The 23,194-nt window shown below is 45.0% G+C and overlaps 1 protein-coding gene across 6 annotated transcripts in view; it reads right to left on the bottom strand.

The window, feature by feature from the left end:
• Window positions 1–23,194, bottom strand: part of Dcdc2 (doublecortin domain containing 2) — a 207,324-nt gene that overhangs the window by 95,273 nt on the left and 88,857 nt on the right. For all 6 annotated transcript variants that reach the window (XM_042278300.2, XM_015995980.3, XM_076573083.1 and 3 more), the window contains 3 exons: window positions 21,109–21,255; window positions 18,285–18,339; window positions 7,163–7,322 (listed from right to left, as the gene is read on the bottom strand). In XM_042278300.2, the coding sequence (XP_042134234.1) occupies window positions 7,163–7,322; window positions 18,285–18,339; window positions 21,109–21,255 (362 nt within the window). The remainder of the gene's footprint in view (window positions 1–7,162; window positions 7,323–18,284; window positions 18,340–21,108; window positions 21,256–23,194) is intronic.

Here is a 23,194-nt window from a genome sequence, read left to right as displayed (position 1 = left end):
GTGTCTAGAGACTGAAGCAGCAACCACAGAGCCTGCATGGTCTGCACTATGTCTTCTGCACACATGCTGTGGTTGTTTAGCACACATAGGGTGTTTGTGGAACTCTTAACAGTCAGAGTGGGAGCATCTCTGACTCTTTTGCCCATTCTTGCGACCCTTTTCCTTCTACTGGGCTGCCTCATCAAATCTTGATATGAGGGTTTGTGCCTAGCCTTACTGCACCTTGCTAGCCGTGTCCAGTTGATACCACCGGAGGCCTGCTCTTTTCTGAAGGAAATGGAGGAACGGTGGATCTGGGGGAGAAGCAGGCACGAGAGCCTACTTCTTTGTGATTCTGGAGTATACTGGAGACCAGCTGCGACATCCAGACTCATGGGCTGAACAACAACTGAACGCTTGGACTTTCCATTGGTAGACAGCCACTGTTGAACTAGTTGGACCACAGACTGAAAGCCATTCTAATAAATCACTCACTCACACACACACACACACACACACACACACACACACACACACACACACACACACGGTGTGTGTGGGGGGGTTCTGTCCCTCTAGGGAACCCTGAGTAATACATGCCCCAAGTTCCCACTGCCATCTACCCCTTCCCTGCTATGATGACTGTGCCCTCCAACTGTGTGTGCAAAATAAGGCCCTCTCCCCTTAAGCTGATTTTTGTCAAGTGTTCTATCTCAGCCACAAGAAAAGTAACTAGGCCTGGACAGGTGGCTTGGCAGTCAAGAGCACGGGCTGCTCTTACATGGGACCAGGTTCAGTTCCTAGCATAAAAGGTGGCTCACAGCTGCTCCTAACTCTAGTTCCAGAAGATAGAGCATCCTTTTCTAGTCTCCACTGGTACCAGGCACACACACATTGTACATACATACAGGTAGGCAAAATATGAACTGGAAGGAATGAAGGAAGGAAGGCAGAAAAAGGAAGAGAGGGAGGTAGAGAGGGGGGAGAGAATATTAACATATTATCCAGCTCCAGATTACACAAATATTAACCCTAAAAGAATTTCTTTCAGAGGCCTCAGTCCAGCATCAGCTGTACCTCAATTGTTCTCTATACCATATAAATGTGTAATACAACAAGATACACAATATCTTTCCTAAATAAAAATACTAAATACTAAATAACTCTTTCCTAAAAAAAAAAAAATACTGAAGGCCAAGGTGTGGCTCAGTGGTAGAGCACTGACCTACCATATGCAAGGCTTTGGGTTCTATTCTCAGAATAAAAAAATAATGACTAGTGTTATATACCTTACATAATTATATTCATTCAGCTTTCAATTTTTCAGTCTCTCACCATTAAAGTAAATAACAAAGTATATACTCTAAACTAATTTTTTAATAGAAGTGGGGTTATACAATTAAGCATACAAGAAAAAAGTATAATTAGACTATATATATATATATACTGACTATAGAAGAATATTATTGTACAATATGTCAGTCTTATGAGGGGTGGGACAAGCTAATGCCCAGTCTTTTAAGAAGCTGGTATTTAGCCAGGCAGTGGCGCTGCTTGCCTTTAATCCCAGTACTCAGGAGGCAGAGGCAGGCGGATCTCTGTGAGTTCGAGGCCAGCCTGGGCTACAGAGTGAGTTCCAAACAGTCAGAGCTACACAGAGAAATCCTGTCTCAAAAAAATTAGAAGAAAGAGGAGGAGGAGGAGGAGGAGGAGGAGGAGGAGGAGGAGGAGGAGGAGCAGAAGCAGAAACAGAAGCAGAAGCAGCTGGTATTTAATGAAACAGACTTTGATCCATGCACCACAAAACACAGTGTTTTGTGGCAACAATCAATACAGGAACAGAAACGTATGCCTCCCATTCATCAGATGAGTAAGGCAGCAAGAGCCACAAGCAAATCTTATTACTTCAGCTTATGAAACAGAACCAGACCACCTTGGTGCCCTCCTGTGTGCATCCTTCTGGCACACAATGCCGCTTTCAAGGTTAGGAGTCTGGAGAGCATGTTTTCCAGATGTGCGTCAGGGGTTTTCCCCAGAGTTTCTTGTGACAGAGAACTGTTCAGGTGCCGAGGCTACTTCACAACCTAGGACACACCGGTCCTGGTACATATGATGTGATTTCTGAGAATGGATTGCTACTGTGCTTCATGCGTGGGACGATGCATGCACACGGTGTGCAGCTGCAGTCACTACAAAGCTCTAGAGCATGGCTGTTCAAGGGCAGTCACACAAGGTTACAACACTCAGGCATCCTCCGTCAGTGCTGGCCTGCCCTCATCGGGAGTCTACACACACAAGTGTCCCCTCCAGGAAGAAAACTATCATGAACTAAACAGAACAACACAGCCAGAAGCTGCACTAGAACAATACTGGTTCCCATGTGCACACACACACATACACACATGCATGCATGCACATGGACACGCACACGTACACCCATGCACACACCAAAGAACCATGTGTCCTCCAAAAGAAGAAAATCTTTGCCTTGCGTTTCACATTAATACTTTTAAAAGTACTTCTTGTTATCAGCATGATATGTCATAACACTACAGGCCCCTTTCTTTGCAGTCTTTCTGATATTTCTAAACTCGTATATTTTCTATATTCTTTTCAGTTATCCAAAATTAATAATAGCAATGAATATAACTAACTATCCAAAATGCTGTTTCAAAACAACCATCATCATGCTTCTGCTCACAGTGGCGAGTGTACCTAGTTAACTCCTCTAGAACATCTCTCCAGGCACCCCAGCACAAGAAAAAGGGGAGCAAGCTGTGCCAGGCTGAGGCTGATCTCACAGGCAGCGCTGAAAACGCACCGCAGACCCACAGTCATCAATCACTCACCAATCTTACTTTGCATCTTGGCTACAAAAGAAAATGGGATTTGTTTCCCTGAAGAAATATGTCACTGCTCTGCCTGAATTATTAAGCTTTACTGTTACCAAGAGAAACAGTCAAGGAAAAAAATTGGAAAATAAAAATAGAGCCAGGTCGCCACCTACAGTCAGAAGGCAGCATTGCTGGGTCAGGGAGCATTTTGTTCATAGCTGAACATAAGTAAACATCATAGTTCTTTCAAAAAAGCAAAACATAGCCGGGCGGTGGTGGTGCACGCCTTTAATCCCAGCACTCGGGAGGCAGAGGCAGGTGGATCTCTGTGAGTTCGAGGCCAGCCTGATCTACAAAGCGAGTTCCAGGAAAGGTGCAAAGCTACACAGAGAAACCCTGTCTCGGAAAAAAAAAAAAAAAAAAAAAAAAAAAAAAAAAAAAAAAAAAAAAAAGCAAAACATGTGACTAAAACCACAATTATTTTTTAAATATAATAATAGTATACATGTAAAGAGCATTGAAATGAATATTTGTATATATTTTAATATAGACTAGAAAATTATCTTAATTATTCACTCTAACCTTAAAATGTAAGACTTTGAAATACAACCAAATAGCTCTCCCCACTTCCTATCCACTTTTTAGTAGAGGAAACAAAGGCTTCATCTCTGGAAGCAGCTCCTGTGCCTTTTCACTCAGTACCTGGAGTCCCTGCATCCTACACATTCCTTTTGCTTGAGTCCTCTAGAGACCTGAGCGTCAAGAAGCACACACTTGGTTCCAATGACTGAAACAGATGGCATTAAAGTAAAGAGCAGCTTCGACTGTAAACGAATACAGCGGCTGAATCAGGGGAGAGACACACGTGACATTACAGTCTGGGAGCTTCTTACGGTCAAGGACGTCTTGGGGAGGGTCTGTAAGGAAGCTGCTTGGGTTTCAATCGTGCAGAAATGAACTGATGCACGTCAGTGTACTGAGTGGCAGCTGCAGCGATAGCACTGCGCCTTTCTTTTCATGGAAAATAAATGTTTTTGAAAGTCAAGGTTTATGGGGTGGGGGGGACTCGTATGCTCTTCCTATCATAGAAAAATATGTGTAAATTCTTCATCTCAGTTCTTCTAAGTCTTCTAAATCAGCAGCATAGTCCTTGTGTGGAGGGAAAATCAGTCCTAAGACCTTTGTTTGACAGAGATTCACAGTTTTGCAGGGAATAATGACCTAGAGCTGTTTAAGAACCTGTGGCCTCAGCCAAACACCAGGCAGAGCTCCGGGAGTCCAGTCAAAGAGAGAAGAGGGATTCTATGAGCAAGTGCCTCAGGACCATGATGGGGAAACCTGCTGAGACGACCAAACCAAACTAGTGGGAACTCATGAATGTTGGATCAATGGCTGTGGAACCTACATGGGACTGGATTAGGCCCTCTGCATGGCGAGACAATTGTGTGGTTTGATCTGCTTGGGGGGCCCCTGGTGGCAGAATCAGAATCCATCTCTGGTGCATGAGGGGGCTTTGTGGAGCCCACTACCTATGATGGGATACCTCGTGCAGCCTTGAGACAAGGGCAAGGGCTTGGACTTGCCTCTACTGGATGTGCCTCCGCATTGGAGATCTTACCTTCTTGTGGCGGGGAGTGGGGATGGGTTGGGGAGGGAGGCTGGGGGCGGGAGGAGGGAAGAGGGGGATCTTTGATTGGTCTGTAAAATGAATGAAAAAAATTTCTTAATAATAAAAAAAAGAACCTGTGGCCCTCACAACACAAAGCTAGCTTGGAAAATACCCACTTAGGATAGGAGGTCACCTGAAGCAACTGTGCATTCTCTCAACGTCAGGCCCGGGGCACTGAAGGGGTCCACCTTTTCGGATCACATCTTACAAACTACTTGCTTCAGTATTAAATACTATAGAAATATTACTGAAGACTCTTTGTGAATTTCCACAGGAGCCAGGATGCTGATCGTTCAACTTGCCCACACAGCCTGCTTCCCAACGGAAGGAACGCTAATCCAACCTTGTGTTCTCCAGCCTGCACAGGGACCACTAGTAAGCCCAAAGATTTAAAATACACATACTGTAAGTAGACATGGGACTTCTGCGCACTGATAAGAACCTCAAAGACAAAAAGCAAATAGCATCTTCTCCCTTTAACTAAATAATTTATTAAAAGCTTTAAATGGGTCCAGTTTCTTAGTGGGGTTTAAAGTATTACAGAGACTCAGCCATCTTTAATTTCCACCATTTATTTGATCGACATGTATTAAATGCCTTGATTTTATTACACCGAGGCTAGTGCTGGGAATTTTAAAAAAGAAGCTGGATAGCTCATGCCAGCACTCAGAAGGCTAAGTCAGGAGGATTGCCATGAGTCTGAGACCAGCCTGGGCTGCATAGTGAGTTCCCGGTCAACCTGAGCTACAGCGAGACCTTGTCTCAACAAACCAACAGCAGTTCGCCACAGTCCATACACAGTTTTAGGAGCTTCCACACGCAATATATGTTTGTCACAATAAGACCTCTGTTGTTTTTAGCTTTCAAAAATGACCTGTTTTCCCAGCTAACTTTTTTCCCTGTCCTTCCCGCTATACAACAGGCACCCAACAATACCTGCCAGCTATCGCTCATCCTGATCTCCTCCCTGCCTGTCTCTGGACGGGACATAACAGGCTGTGGGCATACAAAGAGTGAAGGGAAATCACAACCTGAGGTGACAGCTAGGAGGAAGACGGTGGGGCAGTGGGACTGACGGAGGAAGCAGACTGACTGCCTAAGGTCGCCAGCAGAAGGACGAGGCCCGGCAAATCTAACAGCAAGCTAATATCCACCATCGAGCCCCTGGGATAGGAGCCCCTTCCTCTCGCTCTTCTCTGGGGAACCAGACATGCATTTATCCTGTGCTGTTCCCCACGGCAGCCCTGGGGAGTGAGCCTAGGGTCTCATGCACATCAGACAAGTGCTCTTCCGCTGAGCTAAATCCTCAGCCCCTTCTTGTGTTTTATGAAGCATGAGCTCACTAGACTCTCCAGCCCAGCCTTGAGATCCTCCAGCCTCAGCCACCAGGCTTCCTGATCATTTAGCCTGCTCTTTCAAGCTTCCACCACTTGCCTCTCCGATTCTTCGGCCATCTATGCAGCATCCTCTAACCCTCCCAGGAGCTCCTGCTGCCATGCAGCTGGGAATACCACATGATTCCTCGTGTCACATGGAGTTCCCATGTGGGGCCTGGGTTCTACTGATGACTCAAAGCATTCTCCAGTCAGTCTTCACCCCGAGCATCCCACGCTCGTCTATGTGGATGGACCTTGAGTAGAAGAGACAAAGCAACCGCTCCACTTTCTGTTTCCAGCCAGCAGCTGGCTGGCACAAATCTCTCTCCGTTCTGTGAGCCCATCCGATTGAGAATGCACTTGAAATGAAACCAAACACAGCCCCTCTCCACAAACCTGTGTGAAAGTCCACCATTCCATTGCACTTGTCCTGACTCAGGACAACTTTGTCTCACACTCGTGGATTCTCAGACCAATGCAAATTGTTTTGCTTTGGGTTTTGTTTGTTTTTGAGAACCAGAGGGCCTTGAACTCACTATATAGCATAGACTGGCCTTAACCTCCTAATTAATCCTCCTGCCTTCACCTCCCAAGTGCTGAGATTACAGGCATGAACTACCATGGCTGGCTCAAATAAGAAATTTTTAAATTTATCTTATGGCTACTCTTAGTAAAGTTTATGTGTGGCCAGTATTCACTTTGGATATCAGAACATCTTTTCAAGAAAAGTGAGTTGGGAATACCAGCAAATGATGAGTGTAGACCCTCAACCCCAGAGGCCAGTCAACAGTACTTAGACGAAGTGTGATGCCAAGCAAGCACTCTTGGTGGGTGCACAAGATGGCAATGTTCCCTTTTGTCCTAATAAGACTGCCTTAAACAACGATCTGATCTCAAAGCAAAGATTCTCAAAGGCCAACATCTGATCCCAAACAGAAGCCCAGTGTGAGAAACAGCTGCTTCTCGCCCAGGGAAAGACTTCTTAGAACAGCCTCACATATGACAAGACAAAAAGGAATATCCTCTGTGAGCCTGGAGAAGTGAACATTATCAAGTTAAGAATGAACATTGAGGGGCTAGAGAGATGGCTCAGTGGTTAAGAGCTCTTGCTACATTCACACTCAGTTCCTAGCATCTGTGTGCACGTGTGCATATATATATATACATACATATATATATATATATATACATATATATACATATACACATAATTAAAAATGAAAATCTTTAGAACAAAAAGAATTTAAAATGGATCCACAGCCATAAAAAGATAATAATATAAGCGATGCAAAAACCACACTAACCATTGTTTAGGACTGCTTTTGGGGAATCCTTCGGCTTCACATTTTGTTTCACTTTTGTGGTTTTTTCTGAATTTGAATCTTTCTTCCCTTTCCTCTTCAGAGGCTGAGGAGATGAGTTATCGCTGGAACCGATGGTTGACTTAGATTGGCGATAATTTCCCTAAATGACAAAAGATTAGACTCTTACTATTGGCTAGTGGACTCTCAAAGGTATTCCCAGTGCATACATGTGGTTAACTAGTAATCCCAGGGACAGGGCCCTGCATTAATTTCCAACTATTGGCCTTGGTGCCACATTAACTGCAAACACATCTTCCCAGAGGCAGGAGGAAGGTCTGGCAGAGAAAGAAGACTAAAAATAATCACTCACAATTGGCACAGGTACCAGGCAGGCCATAAAACTATTTCCCTTGGGGCTGGGGATGGAACTCAAAGGCACAGTGCCTGCCTAGCACTTGGTGAGGCCAGAGTCCATCACCACGGCACACACAGGAAAACAAAAACAAAAACCATTCCTTGGCTGGGGAGATAGATGGCTCAGTTGCTAAGTGCTTGCCCACACAGGCAGGAGAACCGGAGTTCAAATCCCAAAACCAATGGGAAAAGCCAGGCATGGAGATGGTACTTGTAATCCCAGCCCTGGGGACGGACCCCCAGAGCTCTGTGGCCATCCATCCAGCCTATCCAAACTGGTGAAGTTTCCCAGCACTGTCAAAAACAAACAACCAAGTGGATGGTATCCCAAGGAACAATATCAGAGGTTGACCGCCGACCACATGCATGAGCACACACAATTCCCTCATCAGCTGAATGTGGCTGATGCGCCTGCCTTTACATTGTCACAGAATGAAGGGGGACAGGTGTGAGGTGACTGGAACAGTACCTGGTGATAAGGGTCTGGTGTTCTCTCCAAGACCAGAGCTAATATAGCTGTAGATGATATAGATATATAAAGTCCTATCAGAGCTGGGGTGTGGCCTGCTGATGGAGCACTTGCCTACCATGTGCAAGGCCCTGCATTCCATCTCCGGCACGGCAAGAATAAGATTGTAAGTAAATAAATAACTCGACCATATTGGGTGCAATCTTTATGCAACATCTGTACTATCTGAAAATAAATGTAGTAATATTAAATAAACAAATCTGCCTGGAAGCCTATTATAACTGCTCATTTTAAACATTTATATATTCAGTCACCCAAAAGCATTTAAATGGTTTTAGCCATCATCCAATTAAGAATGGAAAAAAAAAAACACCATCTTACAAATGAAGTTATTTATGCTATTTTGTCACAGCCTACAAGAAAATGAATTATGCATAGATTTATTAACAGTATGAAAACTTGTCCAAATCTATAACATTTTTACATAATTTAATTTTCTATTCCAACTGCAATTTAAACATCCAGTTTCCATTTAATTATTGCATGATCTACAAGCAGAGATTTATTTTTTCTTTCCCCTTTTTCAGTCACTGTCTGGCGAAGACAGACAGACAGACAGCATGACAGGGGTGGAGCTTCTGAAGTCCTTAGCCAAGACCCAGACTGCGGTCTGCTTTCAGTGAGGTCTGCTCGCCCTGAGATTTCAGCACTGGAAAACTTGTGTGACAACAGTAACCCTTCACAGACAGTTAGTGCCTTTCTAGAAGGTTTGGGGATGCTGTTAAACTTGGAAAGACTCTATAGAAAACCCACTGAGTAAGGGACTTGGGATCCCAGCAAGGGTGATGTTACTACTCTCTGGAAAAGCATCAGTCACCAGCAGAAGGATGTGACAAGACAGAGCAGGGACCTCATTGTAGATTGCCCAGGGATTAAGTTTACCTCATTTCAGAAAAGGACACTCAGAGGGGTGGTTTAGGGAGCATTCAGAAAGATAGGTTGATGCCCTTTCCTGAACAGAAATGGAGGGGAATGGATTGGGGGTGGGTAACACAGAGGGGAGTGGGAAGGAAGGACTGGGAGGAGAGGAGGTGGGGGAAACTTCGGCCAGGATGTAAACTAAATAAATTTATTTAGAAAAGAAAGAAGGAAGGAAGGAAGGAAGGAAGGAAGGAAGGAAGGAAGGAAGGAAGGAAGGAAGGAAGGAAGGAAGGAAGGAAGGAAGAAATATAGGTTGAGCCAGGTGGTGATTATGCATACCTTTAATCCCAGCACTTGGGAGGCAGAGACAGAAGGGATCTCTGATTTCGAGGCCAGCCTGGTCTACAAATGGAGAGAAACCCTGTCTCCTCAAAAAAAACCAAAAGAAAGAAGGAGAGAGAGAGACAGAGACAGAGAGAGGAAGGATGGGAGGGAGAGAGGGAGGGAGGGAAGGAGGGAGGGAGGGAGGGAGGGAGGGAGGGAAGGGAAGGGAAGGGAAGGGAAGGGAAGGGAAGGGAAGGGAAGGGAAGGGAAGGGAAGGGAAGGGAAGGGAAGGGAAGGGAAGGGAAGGGAAGGGAAGGGAAGGGAAGGGAAGGGAAGAAGGGAAGGGAAGGGAAGGGAAGGGAAGGGAAGGGAAGGGAAGGGAAGGGAAGGGAAGGGAAGGGAAGGGAAGGGAAGGGAAGGGAAGGGAAGGGAAGGGAAGGGAAGGGAAGGGAAGGGAAGGGAAGGGAAGGGAAGGGAAGAAGAAAGACAGACAGGTTGAAGGCTGGGAGACAGTCCAAGGGGTAAATGTGTTAATGTCACCTTTAGAAATGAAAAGACTTCCTCTTGGGATAGTTTAGATCAGGAGCAAGCCCAAGTAGGAATTCTTTGTGTCTTCCATTTCTCTGTGGGTTGTGGTCTGGGGCCTATCTGTTGTCTGTCTGTTGTGTGTGTGTGTCCCTGTTGCCTGTCCCTACGAGCTTTGTTCTGTATTTATTGAGCAACATAGAAAATGTGGCACAGGAAAGGAATAAGGAATACTTTTTCTCAGAAATTTTTAGCTGAGTTTTACAGGGAAGAAGTTACTTTACTGGCCCAGAGTAACACTCAGAACTACAAACAGATATCAACCTATATCCACAAGGTTGTTAAAGGTTGTTTTGTTAAAGGTTGCTTCCAAACTGTTGGCTTCTTTTAGCAAACGATAACCACAACATATGCACACATGCACACAAATACACATACATGCACACACATGCACACACACACACACACACACACACACACACACACACACACACACACTGGTCAGGGGTGTGGAAGAGTACATAGTTTAAGATTAAAGGCATGCAGTTAGCTTGCGTTGTAAAAGCTGAATGCATGGGAAGTGCAAAGTTTCGCGAGGTTGGTTCCACTGCTATCTTAAAGGCAGGCGGTTAAACATGCTCAGTGCACGGTGGGCAGCAAGCGGAATTCATGGCTCTGAATTATCTCGAGGCATATTATTAAGTTGGTTACAAGTGAGGCAAAAGTTCTGCTTCTGAAGACAAGAAGTTTTCAGAAAAAATCTGATCCCACAGGTACAGTGCTTGTTGTGCGAAGCATGAAGAGCTGTGTTCAAACCTTCAGCTGGCCTGTAAATGACCAGTGAGCAGTGCGTGTCTCTAACTCTAGAACTGGAGGAGATGAGGTACAAAGGCAGGAGCCGCTGGCCAGCCAGTCTATCCTTGGAGATCACCAGGTTCAGTGAGAAGTTTTATCTCCAAAACTAAGGTGAAGAGCCGTAGAACAGAGCCCTTGACGTCAGCTGACCTCTACATACATGTGCATACAGGTGTACATGCACCACAATGTACATGTGCACAGATCACACAACAGTAAAATAATTTTTAGAGACTGATTAATTGAGACAATCATAGAAGGAAGGTGTGTTGTTGATAACTGATGCTCACACATGCTCCAACCACTCAATAAGGACTGCTGTCCAGGCGCCTTTCAAGTAAAACGCAAACCCAACTGCAAGAAAAGAAAGAACTGCTTATACTTGGTCGTATAACTTGTATGCGGTAGATAAATCATACGGAAGCTAAAGGGGAGAAAGAGGAGAGGGAGGGACTGCCTGCTGCATGTGTGACTCGGAGCACGGGTCAGACATCAGCAGTCATTGCTGCTAGAGATTAGAGAGATTTGCCAACCCCTGCTGTGACGGTAGTTGATAAAGCAGCACTACCATGTGCTGTTCGCATTCATACAGTATTTTCCAACTTTAAAGAAAGGTATTGTCAGAAGCATTGTCTACGAAAAGAAATGCTTTCTCAAGGTATGGTGTTTCTGTTACCCTGCTCCTCCCCCACTCCCCATTTCTGTCTCCATCTCCCTCTCCCGTCTCTATTTCTGTATGTGTGTGGAAGAGGTGTGAACCCATAAAGGTACATGTAGAGGTCAGAGGCTGACATCAGGCATCTTCTATCACTCCACCTTTCTTCTTTTTTAGACAGGATCTCTCACAAAGCCTAGAGCTCACTAGGCTAGCTGGTGAGAAACCGGAGATTCTCCGGTCTCCGTCTCCTCATCTGGGATTATAAAAACACACCTGGCTTTGGATGGGGGAGCTGGAGATCTGAACTCAGGCCACCGTGTCTCCCAGGCAAGCACTTCACCTCCTGTGTCATCTCCTCCACCTCCCAGGCTGAGGTCTTGGAATGTCAGAAGTACTAGAAACACCCACTGTGTGGTGAGGCTCTCTGAAAAAGCCATCCCAGAAACAGCACATCACGGCTCTATGGCAACAATCAAGAAGCAGCCAAAATTTATAGGGTGCCTTGCAAAAACATGGTGCCAGGAGTCACTTCAGCCACTGGCCTGTCTCTCCCTCTCAGGCTCCTCTTCAGCCACTGGCCTGTCTCTCCCTCTCAGGCTCCCCCTTCAGCCACTGGCCTGTCTCTACCTCACATGCACTGAAAGATCAAATAGGAACAATGAACTCGGCTCTAAACATACACAAAGCAAATACACCCTCAATAACCCCTCTACCTAGGTACAGTGGGGGCCAGCTAGATTTCACTTCTACAGTTCCCTGGGATTGTTCCAGGAAGAGCTAACCAACTCCAGCTTCCTTCGCTGCCACAATTAACCATTTCCAACCCTCATACATGTGCATCCAAAAATGTAGGCCATAAAATATCAAGTCTGAGGTCCTTTTGCGAGTTTGCCTGGCTGAGCAGCAGAGTGTCTCTGGTGCTCCATTACTAAGCTGGTATTTCTCTCACATGAGTCTACTGATGGCAGGTATGAGCTGCCCTTTTGCCCATCCTGGACTCAGTTTCCCATGTAGCAGAATCCAATTTGGAGAACAGGAAAATTTTATTTTAATGTGTTTAAATTTTGTCTCATAGGGACTTTGTGATACTCATGAAGTCATGGTAACCAATTGAGTCTTGCATCAAAACCCTGGAAATCCTAATATTTGGCCCCAAATATTACAGACCATAATATGCATTAACAAGATGGTAACAAAAAACAAGTGGAGTCACTTTCCACATTCCCGTCATTTTACTTCTTTTCCACTAGAGGGCACCCTTATCCTGTGTGGTGCGGCATTGCAGGGGCCAGCCCTGCATGCATGGCGCTTTCTCTGTAAAAGAAACCACTTTTCTCTTCGTTTTGACTCTAAGAATAGAATAGTAACCTAAAGTTATTCTCAACTGAGAAACTTCTGCACTTCTCCCACCTATCAGTTGGCAGAGCATTTGGTGCAGAGGATTCTACTGGCTGTTTTCAGTCTACTTGTATCCAAGTCCTATGTCTCCCCCTCTTCTCTCTCCCTCCCACCTCCTCCCCTCCTCCCCCCCCCCCCCACCTTCTCTCCTTCCCACTCTTCTTCATGCAACAAAACAGTTACTAGAAAGCTGCATGAGAGACATAAATTCTTAACAATCTAGGTCAATGTTGCCTTTAGGTTCAATGCTGGGTGAGGTGAACTGTGGTACCTAAAGGAAGAAGCTCATCCCCTCCTACACAGCCCCCTCACTTATATCCCTCCCCAGGGGCCAGACTGTTAATGATCTATCAAGCCCAGCATTCTCAGGGGAACCTATTAATTACAGAGAAGGTGTAAATGAGTTCTGCTGTTAAAAACCGAGCTTGTGACTGGATTTACTGGCATAGGATGCTGTCGGTGGCTCACTGCCAGGCATCCACACATTCCCTGAGTGAGTTGAATGAGAATTCTGTGTTCACCCAGCACCATGGTATTCTCTGCTCAAATGGATGCTAACCGCACAGCAACACAACCTTTGCCTTCCTCTCTCCTCCCTTGTTTGAACAGACTGTCCCTTAAGCTCTTCCTTGGTTGACATCAAAGGCACCAGGCCTACTCTTCTCTTGTGCACTAGAATGGTAACCTATACACAGTCAGGGCTTTGAAATCTCAGACACCCAAGTACCGCCACTGTGTCCAGGAAGGAACGGGCACTCAACAAATAGCTGGTGAGCAGCAGCAACACTCAAAACTGACTTCTAATAGACAGAAACACCATCAAGCCTGCAGCCACAGAGCCCAGTTACCTCATCCCAAACTTGGATTCCAGGCACCCTCTGCCTCTTACTTCCACTTTTTCCCCAATCTGTGTTTGCCATATGAGCTTTAAAAATCATAAATCAGGGGCTGGAGAGATGGCTCAGTGGTTAAGAGCACATGCTGCTCTTGCAGAGGACCCAAGTCAGGCATCTCACAACCACCTGTAACTCCAGCTGCAGGGAATCTGACACTCTCTTCTGGCCTCCACAGAAACCTGCATTCATGTGCATACACACACACACACACACACACACACACACACACACACACTCACACACACACATACACACATACACACACACACACATACGTACACATAATTTTAATGTTTTCATCTTTAAAAGTACAAATCAAATACTAGAATCCTTCCTTTAAGTCCCTCAGTGGCATCTCATGAAGGCCTGGATCAAGCCTTGCTTTGTCTATGATTGGGCCTGCCTACTCTTCCTACTTCATTCAGTGCTCACTGCCCTGGTCTTCCCCCTCCCTTTCACCGATCAAGCTCTTGACCAACAACCTGGATACTTTTGGCTCCTCTGAATAACTCCGCCTCAACTCCTCCCCCTTCCTCTCCTTTCTGCGTGACTGGCTCCTGCACACCACAAATATCTCAGCTTCAGAGACTTTTACATGAAGTCAGTGCCCTGCCGTATTTTAGTTCACTTATAGCATTCATTCCTGTCTGAAATCATCTACATATTTGTGGTTGAATATTCTATCCAACCAATCTGAATTGCCCTAGCACACACATGAGGTCTTGAAAGAATACCGTGTAAGATCCTGATTAGTCTCTTTATACATGTAACACTAAGTGTGTATAGTTGTTCCTGGCACTTAGTAAATACTCAACAAATATGTATTGAGTGGATGGCTGATCAGATGAATAAACTGATATAATAGGTTGATAGAGTGAATAGATTGCATGTGATAGAACAAGTGAGTGGGTGGCTTGTAGAGTGGATGGATGAATGAGAGAATGGATGGATGCCAGAGCAGATAAGTGCATGGCTGGTAGAGAAGATATACAGATGTAGGTGGATAAGTGTGTGGCTGATGGACTGGATGAGTGGATGGTTAGCAGAGTGGATAGGTGAATGGCTGATAAAATGGATAGAGTGGTTCCTATCGGACTAGATGGATGCATGGCTGATAAAGTAAAAGGATGTACAGCTGATGAAGCATACAAATGAATGGCAGATAGAGAGGACGGATGGAAGGCTGATGAGATGAATGGGTGGGTGGCTGATGGACTGACTAGGTAGATGGCTCATAGAATGGGTGAATGGATGGCTCACAGAGTGTACAGATGGATGATTGTGTGGCTGGATGGTGGAGAGAGCAGAAGGATGGAGAGCTGATGGAGTGAACGGGTGGATATCTGATAGAATAGATGGATGCGTGACTGACAAAGTGAGCAATGAAGAGATGGATACACACAGCAGCGCTGTGAGAAGAAACACAAATGCATTTTAATTTGTGTATTTTAATAGCGTGGAGATAAGTTTAACCTTTTGAGCCTCTTTTCTACTGAACGGGAATATACGTTATATATTTGAGTCACTTCTTCAGTGAGGCTATCTAAATTGGTTTTCTCTTTATTTTCTCTCACACTGTTCTGCAGTTTCCTTCCATTTGATCACACTCTGTAGTTATGCACTGACTTATGGAATTGTTGGGTCAACAGTTGTCTCCTGCAATAGACTGCGAGCATCAAAGAGAGGCATGCCTGTTTACTTATCTCTGTCCCCCCCCCCCCAGGACTCAGCCCCAGCCAGACACTGGGATACTCAATCATCATTCTGAGAACCAGTATTCACAATGGATGCAGAAATCTTCCTCAGGAGTGAGCAAGGAAGGAAACTGCGTGACTGTGCTGGAACATGTGCCTGGAGCAGGAACAGTCTTTCATCATTAATGAAAACTTTAGCTTTTCAGATTTCATATTGTAAACACAAAATTGCAACGTGCGACGGCTGGGAACATGAAGAGCTGGGTTGTGCCTTGAGTCCTGCCATCCATTTTCTCTGTGACCCTGGGTGAGTTATTCAGCTACACTGGGTTTCTGTTTAACCACTGCTTGTCCATTGTATTACGAGAGTGAAGAGCTGAGACTTGCATGATGTGTACACAAAAAGAATTCTGCCACAAGGCCCTCCAGAAAGCCAGAGAACAAAATACAAGTCTTGGGCCTAGAGAGATGGTTCAGAGGTTAAGTAGGCTTGCTGTTCTTGCAGAGCACACAAGTTCCTAACGCCCACATACAGGCAGCCTGTAACTCCAGCTTCAGGGCATCTGACACCCTTGTCTAGCCTTGACAGATACCTGCATTCATGTGCATATAGCCCCACAAAGGCATACACATATTTAAAAATAAACCTTAATAAATAAATCTCCCATGGATTTCATTTATCATTTTTAATGGTGAAGATACTTTTCAGCTACTGACCCAAGTCTCACTCACTCTCCACCCTGAGAGGTTAGGTTCTCTAAGGCTAGTTCACCTGGGGTTATCACTGAATTGTCCCCTCCAGGTTCCTACTCACCCATTCCCTCAAGCTATACTACTACTGATGCCTGGGCCATGCCAAGCTGTCCTAAGTGCTGGCAGTACCACACAGTCTCTACCTCAAATTAGGTCATTATGTGGCTGGCCAAATCAATTCAGCACATTTGAAAGGAAGCCATTGTTAATTTTTTCTTCTGCCTGTCCTCTTCCTGGTCATTGAACTACCACTTTTTTCTGGCATCCAAGCTCAAAACCCTGTGGTTATCTTGGTTTCTGTCTTCTCCAGCAACCCTATCTACCCAATCACCAAGCAAACTCTGTCTCTTCATGAATAATAATCAGTTCCAGTTTCCCTTGCTGCCTACCTCGTTTAGACTCACCATGTTCTACTTAGGCCACTTCCGTGGCTTGCCTATAGAATCACCCCACATAAGTCTCTTTCTGCATAAAAGATCTGAGGTTCTTCAACTGACTCGGATGACGCTTTTTTTTTTTTTTTTAACCTCTCAGAGGCTCTCAGGACGCCCTCTACTCAAGGATAAAGATGTACTTTCATGCTGGAGCTCATGGTCATATAGAAATTGACTTCCTGGCACATCACCCTACAGACATGAAGGGTCTCTGCTGAAGTTGGCCTAAAGATTCACTGACCACAAGGTGCAAGGATAGGAATCCATAGCTCAGAGCAAGCAGGTGCACACTGTCACTCTCCTGCCGCTTGCTCAGTGGAAGCCTGAGACCTGTTACTTCTACACTTCATGTTTCCCATTTTGCTTTGTTTTCCATTTTAAGCACAGAAAGCAGGGGCACCTGTGTTATGTCTTCAGGATGAAATTTAAGGGGAGGGAAAAGGAGGAAGGAGGAGGAGGACAAGGACGAGGAGGAGAAGAAGGAGAGAAAACCTAAATTCATGGGTCTTATTTGGCTTTCCATTAGGTCCTGGAAAGAACGTGGCACAGTAGGGTCTTGGGTGGACACTGAACCCTGGCTACCATGTTGGCATCTTCACATACCCATTTCTCCTTCACTCACACCACCGTGCTCCTAAAACCACTTACCTCAGCTGCATCCACTAGACTCTGCACTGGCACCCAGAGGCAGTGTTTAAACTCTATGTTCTCGGTGGTCATGTGCTAGATACTCAGTTTCAGGCTGTTCATAACCTTCCAGGTAATTTTCTGTCTTTCCCTTAGAGTGTGAAGAGCATCGAGGACAAGAGCTTTCTTTATCATAAGCAGCACAGTCTCCATGAATGAGAGTCAACAACACAAACACAAAATTATCTTTCCTTTTCATTAAGAATGTCATGAAACAAGCACACAGGACAGGATACGTACTTGTCCATTAGGAGGCAATATCACTGATCACCAAGTGCTTACAACACACCAGAACATGACTGCTGCTCAGCTAATTGGAGTTGGGTAGGAACGCTACATCAGTTCTGATCACTCCTGCTAAGGCCATTGAGAGAGAGCAGAGAACCCTAGGCCAGAAAGTCCTGCTACCTCAGCCCTCCAAAACAAAGTGGACTTCATCCTCAAGGGAACTATGGATCAGGGGGTGGGGTGGGGGAGATAAGCTGCAGTGTAGACTGGAGGTTAGGGTGAGCTGCAGTGTAGACTGGAGGTTAGGGTGAGATGCAGTGTAGACTGGAGGTTAGGGTGAGCTGCAGTGCAGACTGAACTGTTAGCAGATGAACTACCCATTGCAGGCTCTGATTCCCACATCACCGGCACATCATCAATCCTTGCTCAGGTAACAACAGTGAGGGAATGGCCAGGGAAAGCATCTGGGGTGGGACGAAGCATTTAGGATAATTCTTGATTTTTTTTTCAGAGAAGTACAACCAAGAGTGGCCATTTTCTTACCTAAAGTTCCTCTTAGTCTTTGTTAGACACAGACTACCCAAGCACTACTGTGACCTAGCAAGTTTCTCACAGCTATGAATTCCTGTTCAGACCATAACCACAACGTAAGTTGCATCAAAAAGGAAAAAGTTTTGGATTCTATCTTCTAACAGGCATTAGCTATTGTTTAGGACTTCAGTTGTTACATTGAAACTCTAGTAACGTTTCACACAGTTGCTTGTGTGCCTCCAGGTAGCTAAGATTTATTCCTGTGAACTTAATTGAAACCCAGAGGATGGCTCTGTAGAGCTAGAACATTAATGAGGAAAGCTGCTGATACTTACACTCCCTTTAGACCTCCTCGATCCAACCATGGGAGGCAGTGAAGACGCTTTCTGACTGTGGAGACAATTGCAATCGGGACACGTGACTGTTAGTTACAAATACCATATCATGTACAACCATCCTTCTAACTACGCTCACCTCCCAGAAGCCCCTGGCCACTGACACCTGTGCTTGGTGCCATAGAACCTCACATTTCCATTCTAAATCATTCCTAATGGCTTCCTGGCTATTATCTAACTTTATGCTTACAAACAAACTTTTAATACAATTTTTTTATAACAGTGTTGTAGTTTTAATGTAATTGCCCCCACCCCACAATCTCACAGGGAGTGGCACTATTAGGAGGTGTGGCTTTGTTGGAGTAGGTATGGCCTTGTTGGAGGAAGTGTGCCACTGTGGGGACAACCTTTGAGGTCTCTTTCTCAAGCGTCACTCAGTATGACAGTCACATCACTTCTAGTTGCCTATAAGCACTTCTCCAGCACCATGTCTGCCTGCACGCCACCATGTCCCACCATGATAATAATGGACTGAACCTCTGAACTATAAGCCATCCCAATTAAATTTTTTCCTTTATAAGAGTTGCCATGGTCATGGTGTCTCTTCACAGCAATAGAAACCCTAAGACAAAACAGTTTTAATTTAAATTCCCAACCTTTCTATTTGTAGATCAAAAAAAAATCATTTTTAAGCTAAGTAACAACCATGCCAGATTGAGTCAGAAACAATAAATTTGTTGGGCATGGTGCCACCCATTTGTTAATCCTAGCCCAAAGAAAGTAGAATCTCAGGTATCAAGAGTTCAAAGTTAGCCCAGGTTACACAAGACTCTCTCAAAAATAATAATTATTATAATAATGACTTCTTAAAATATTGTATACTATGTCCACTTGTGGTGGAAAAGGATGAAAAGTGCTGGCATTTATATTCAGAAAGTTTTTAAACAGGTCAATTATCACCAAATAATAATAATTATTCTTCATAAGTTTCAGATGTCTGTGCCATTAGGCAAAAAATCCATCTTATAATCTGTCTCCAAAAATAGGATGCATATATAATGGTAAACCTTACTAATGTGTATGAGAGAGACCGATGAGTCACAATTTTTACATTACCATCAAGTACCTAGTTCTGCTCACAGCAGGCTCACAAGCATTGCTAAGCAGAAGTTGGATTTAAAGGGTTGGATTTTACGGACTGGGTAATCAGCAACCAGTCTGTTGGCAAGAAACTCTAACGTTCATGAAGGCCTGGGCTCCTGCACAGGCCCAACACTCCTGACAGTCCCTCTGCTACTCCTCAGAAGCCTTAGCGCCCCCCCCACCCCCCCACACACACACACACAGCCTTGCAGTATACACATTACTAGGGACCAAACTGGTGATGCCCCACTCGGCCTCTTCAGAGGACAGCCACGAAAAGGCAATTTTAAGAGCCCAGAGGCCCTGACCTCTGTGCAGAACAGCAGAGATAGATCCCCACAGCCACACAGAAAGCTCCAGTGTCGCAGCTCAAGGCTCTGAAGCTCAGATGCCAGCTATACACGACATCCTCACAAAGGGTCCTTCAGAGAGAAAAACCATACATAGTGTGTCACAAGCAACTGAAGTATAAGCCTTGCTGAGGAGACGGCTCAGTGGATAAAGTACTTGCTACAGAAGCGTGGAGGCTAGAGTTTGAGTTTCTAGTACCCATGGAAACACTGAGTGGGCACAGAGACTGCCTTGTCATCTCAGGGCTCAAGAGGCAGAGATAAGGGAGCCCTGGAACAAGCTGCCTTAAATTGAATCAGCAAGCTCTGGGTTTAAGGGAGAGACCTTGTCTCAAATAATAAAGTTGAGAGCAGCCAAGAAAGGCACTTGACCTACAAGGGAGTAATCTTTGACCTCCATATGTCTGTGTGCCCTCATACAAGTAAACACACACACACACACACACACACACACACACACACACACACACACACACACGTCTGAAAGTTTGGCACTGATTCTATACTCGGCTTCCCTATCTGTTTGTGCAGGTACAATTGCATTGCTTTCATATTTTATGGTTTTTAAAGGGGATGGAGGAGGACATGTAAGCCAGCTGAGGTTGTGAATGCCTGTCATCCCAGAACTCAGAGGTAGAGGCAGAAAAAGCATGAGTTCAAGGCCAGCCTGGGCTGCATAGCAAGTTAGAGGCCAGTCTGGACCATGATAGACCCTGTCTCAAAAAGATAAATGAATAAAAATGATAATGAGTGTAAGCTACTGTAAGTTTCTCTTCAAGCCAACTGAAAACTCGTGTGCTCTGGCTGCACTGTTAGACTCTGAAACTGCCCATGAGATTTATGCAGAGAGCTCGTGGCCTGATACCTTCTTCACAAGAATGGAGCTCCGTATTTAATTTAAACTTGGTTCAGTGCAAAGGTACTGAGTCTTTTACAAATCCCAACAGTGTGTTTCATGCAACACTTCTCAGTCATGAATGCTGTTTATGCTAACTGATGAATAAGACTGCTGGTTACAGAAAATACTTTTTTTGTTTGATTTTGAGAGAGGCTAGCCTTGAACTTACTACTTAGTTGAGGATGATCTTAACCTCCTGATCCTACTGCCTCCGCCTCTGTGCTTGGAATACCGTGTACCATCACACTTACCATCGATTACACACTTACGTTTATACGTTTGAAACAGATGGAACACATAAGATAACGGCCTCTCTTGTGCCATGCCCACTCTTCACCACCACCACCCTCCTCCCTTTACACTAACATTGCTCCAGAGCTTCTTCAAACAGTAACTAAAGAGTGAGAGTGAGTGAGCAAGGATGAAGACTTACCCATAAGGCCTTCTCATTGCTGACTTGTCAAAAAGTAACTCACTGTAAGGCAGTCTCTTAAACTTATCTCTGCCAACGGCCACGTAAAACTGCCCATTCTCCAGCTCTGACCCGTTCTCAACCAGTTTTCCTTCTAAAGTATAAAGCCTGTCAAAACACCAATGCCGACAATTAGAATTTCAATAAGCATTTAGAGAGCTGCTTAAGAACCAGAGCTAAATAAGGGGACTCCATTCTTGACTCGGCTCCTCTGTTACTCTTGCAATTACTGATTGTGAAGTTAAGAGATTCAACAGCAGTCTCCCATCATACCAGAGATCCAGGCACTATCTGGCTGAACAGGCGCCATCAATGAGCAGTCCAGCACAGAGACCCCTTCTGGTACCATAGGAGGATTTTAGAGGGGAAAAAAAGTTACTTGTATAGAATGTACTTATTTTCATTTGTTAGTATTTAGGGAGATGGCATGTGTGTGCCGTGGTTTAAGTGTGGATAGAGGTCAGAAGACAGCATTCAGGAATTGGTTCTCTCCTTCCAAGAATCACACTCAGCCCTTCCGGCTTGTGCAGCAAGGAAGCACCTACCCCCGCTGAGCGATCTCACCAGCCCCACGTGTTGAAAGGAAGCTGAGCTTCCCAGAAGACTGACTGATGTGTTTGGCCACCCTGCTTCCACGTATTTTCTGGTACACTCATAGGCCAACAAGCTTCCTGCCACTCTCTATTAAGGATCGCCTCTGGCCAAGGTACTACAGCCAAACACACAGAACTGGGTCAGAAAAAAAAGAGGTGAGAGGAAAGAAGGGCAGGGGCAAGCGAGCGCTAATGACGCAGAACTGCATAGCATGCATGCTTCTGTCTCCTTCCCTAGCCTTGCCTAAGCAGGAGAGCGAGCACGGCCCTCCCAGAGCTGTGGGGCTCAAGAGCCTCCCTCACTGTAAACCGCGCCTGTGACTGCCATTAATAGGTCACTTATTGTAAGGACACTGATTTTTGTACTAGATGGTTTAAATTATCTACAGAATTCTTTTAAAGAGAGGAAAGTAGGCCGCTAGAAAACTAAACCAGGAAGATAATGCAATTTTGAAGACTGTAAATAGAAGCTAGTAGTTGGTAGGGTTTCAACATAATGTGTTAGAAAAGTTTACATAAAAAAGTACATAAAAAGGTTAATAACAATAATAAAATTCCTTCTGTCACTAGGAAAGCTATGACAGAAACAGCATGAGTTCAAGGCTAACCTGGGCTACATAGTGAGTTCCAGACTAGCTATCCAGGACTACAGACTTTGTATCAACGAGGGAAAAAAGCAGATCCATTGATCTATCAGCTGGCCCTGAAGAACACTGAAAATATCCACAAAAGCCCTGAAAAGTAGCAGTTCTGAGTTAGCATGCAGATGTTAACATCTTTTTATAATGTAGTATTTCTAACTCTATAAATCTAACTAGCAACACAACCCAGATTTCTGCTTATCCTGCTTCATTGAGATCACCAATCTAACTAGCAACACAACCCAGATTTCTGCTTATCCTGCTTCATCGAGACCAACAATCCTAAGCGAAGGAAATGTAGTCAGTCCTCCATCAGGGAAGCTGTCCTACCAATCATAGGGTGCCCAACAGCACCCCAGACTCTCCCCTGTCTATTGTAGACTGCCCAGCAGCACCCCAGACTCTCCCCTGCTTATTGTAGACTGCCCAGCAGCACCCCAGACTCTCCCCTGTCTATTGTAGGATGCTGAGAGCACCCCAGTCTCTCTCTACTAGATGGAGGAGCTGTTCACATGTCCAGTTGTGCTGACCAGAAATGGCTCCAGACACAGATGCATGTCCCCTGGAAACAAAATCACACCTGGCTGAGAAGCCCTGGCCAAGTGCCAGACAGCCAGACATTCCTCACCCTCTTTCCTCCAAAACAGATCCAAATCAGCAGTTAGCTGTTACACTAGAAATTACAAGGCAGTGTAACTATGGACTCCAGGACCTCCCAGCCAAGAACTGGCTGGTTTAGTCTGCAGACAGATAAAGCCACTGTATAAATTCTAACCTGTGATTTTATTATGTTTCTTCAATATAGACTCGATT

The sequence above is a fragment of the Peromyscus maniculatus genome, chromosome 5 (assembly GCF_049852395.1).
Source record: "Peromyscus maniculatus bairdii isolate BWxNUB_F1_BW_parent chromosome 5, HU_Pman_BW_mat_3.1, whole genome shotgun sequence".
Classification (NCBI taxonomy): domain Eukaryota; kingdom Metazoa; phylum Chordata; class Mammalia; order Rodentia; family Cricetidae; genus Peromyscus; species Peromyscus maniculatus.
The sequence above is the reverse complement of the archived record's forward strand: the minus strand, read 5'-3'. Positions and strand labels throughout refer to the sequence as shown.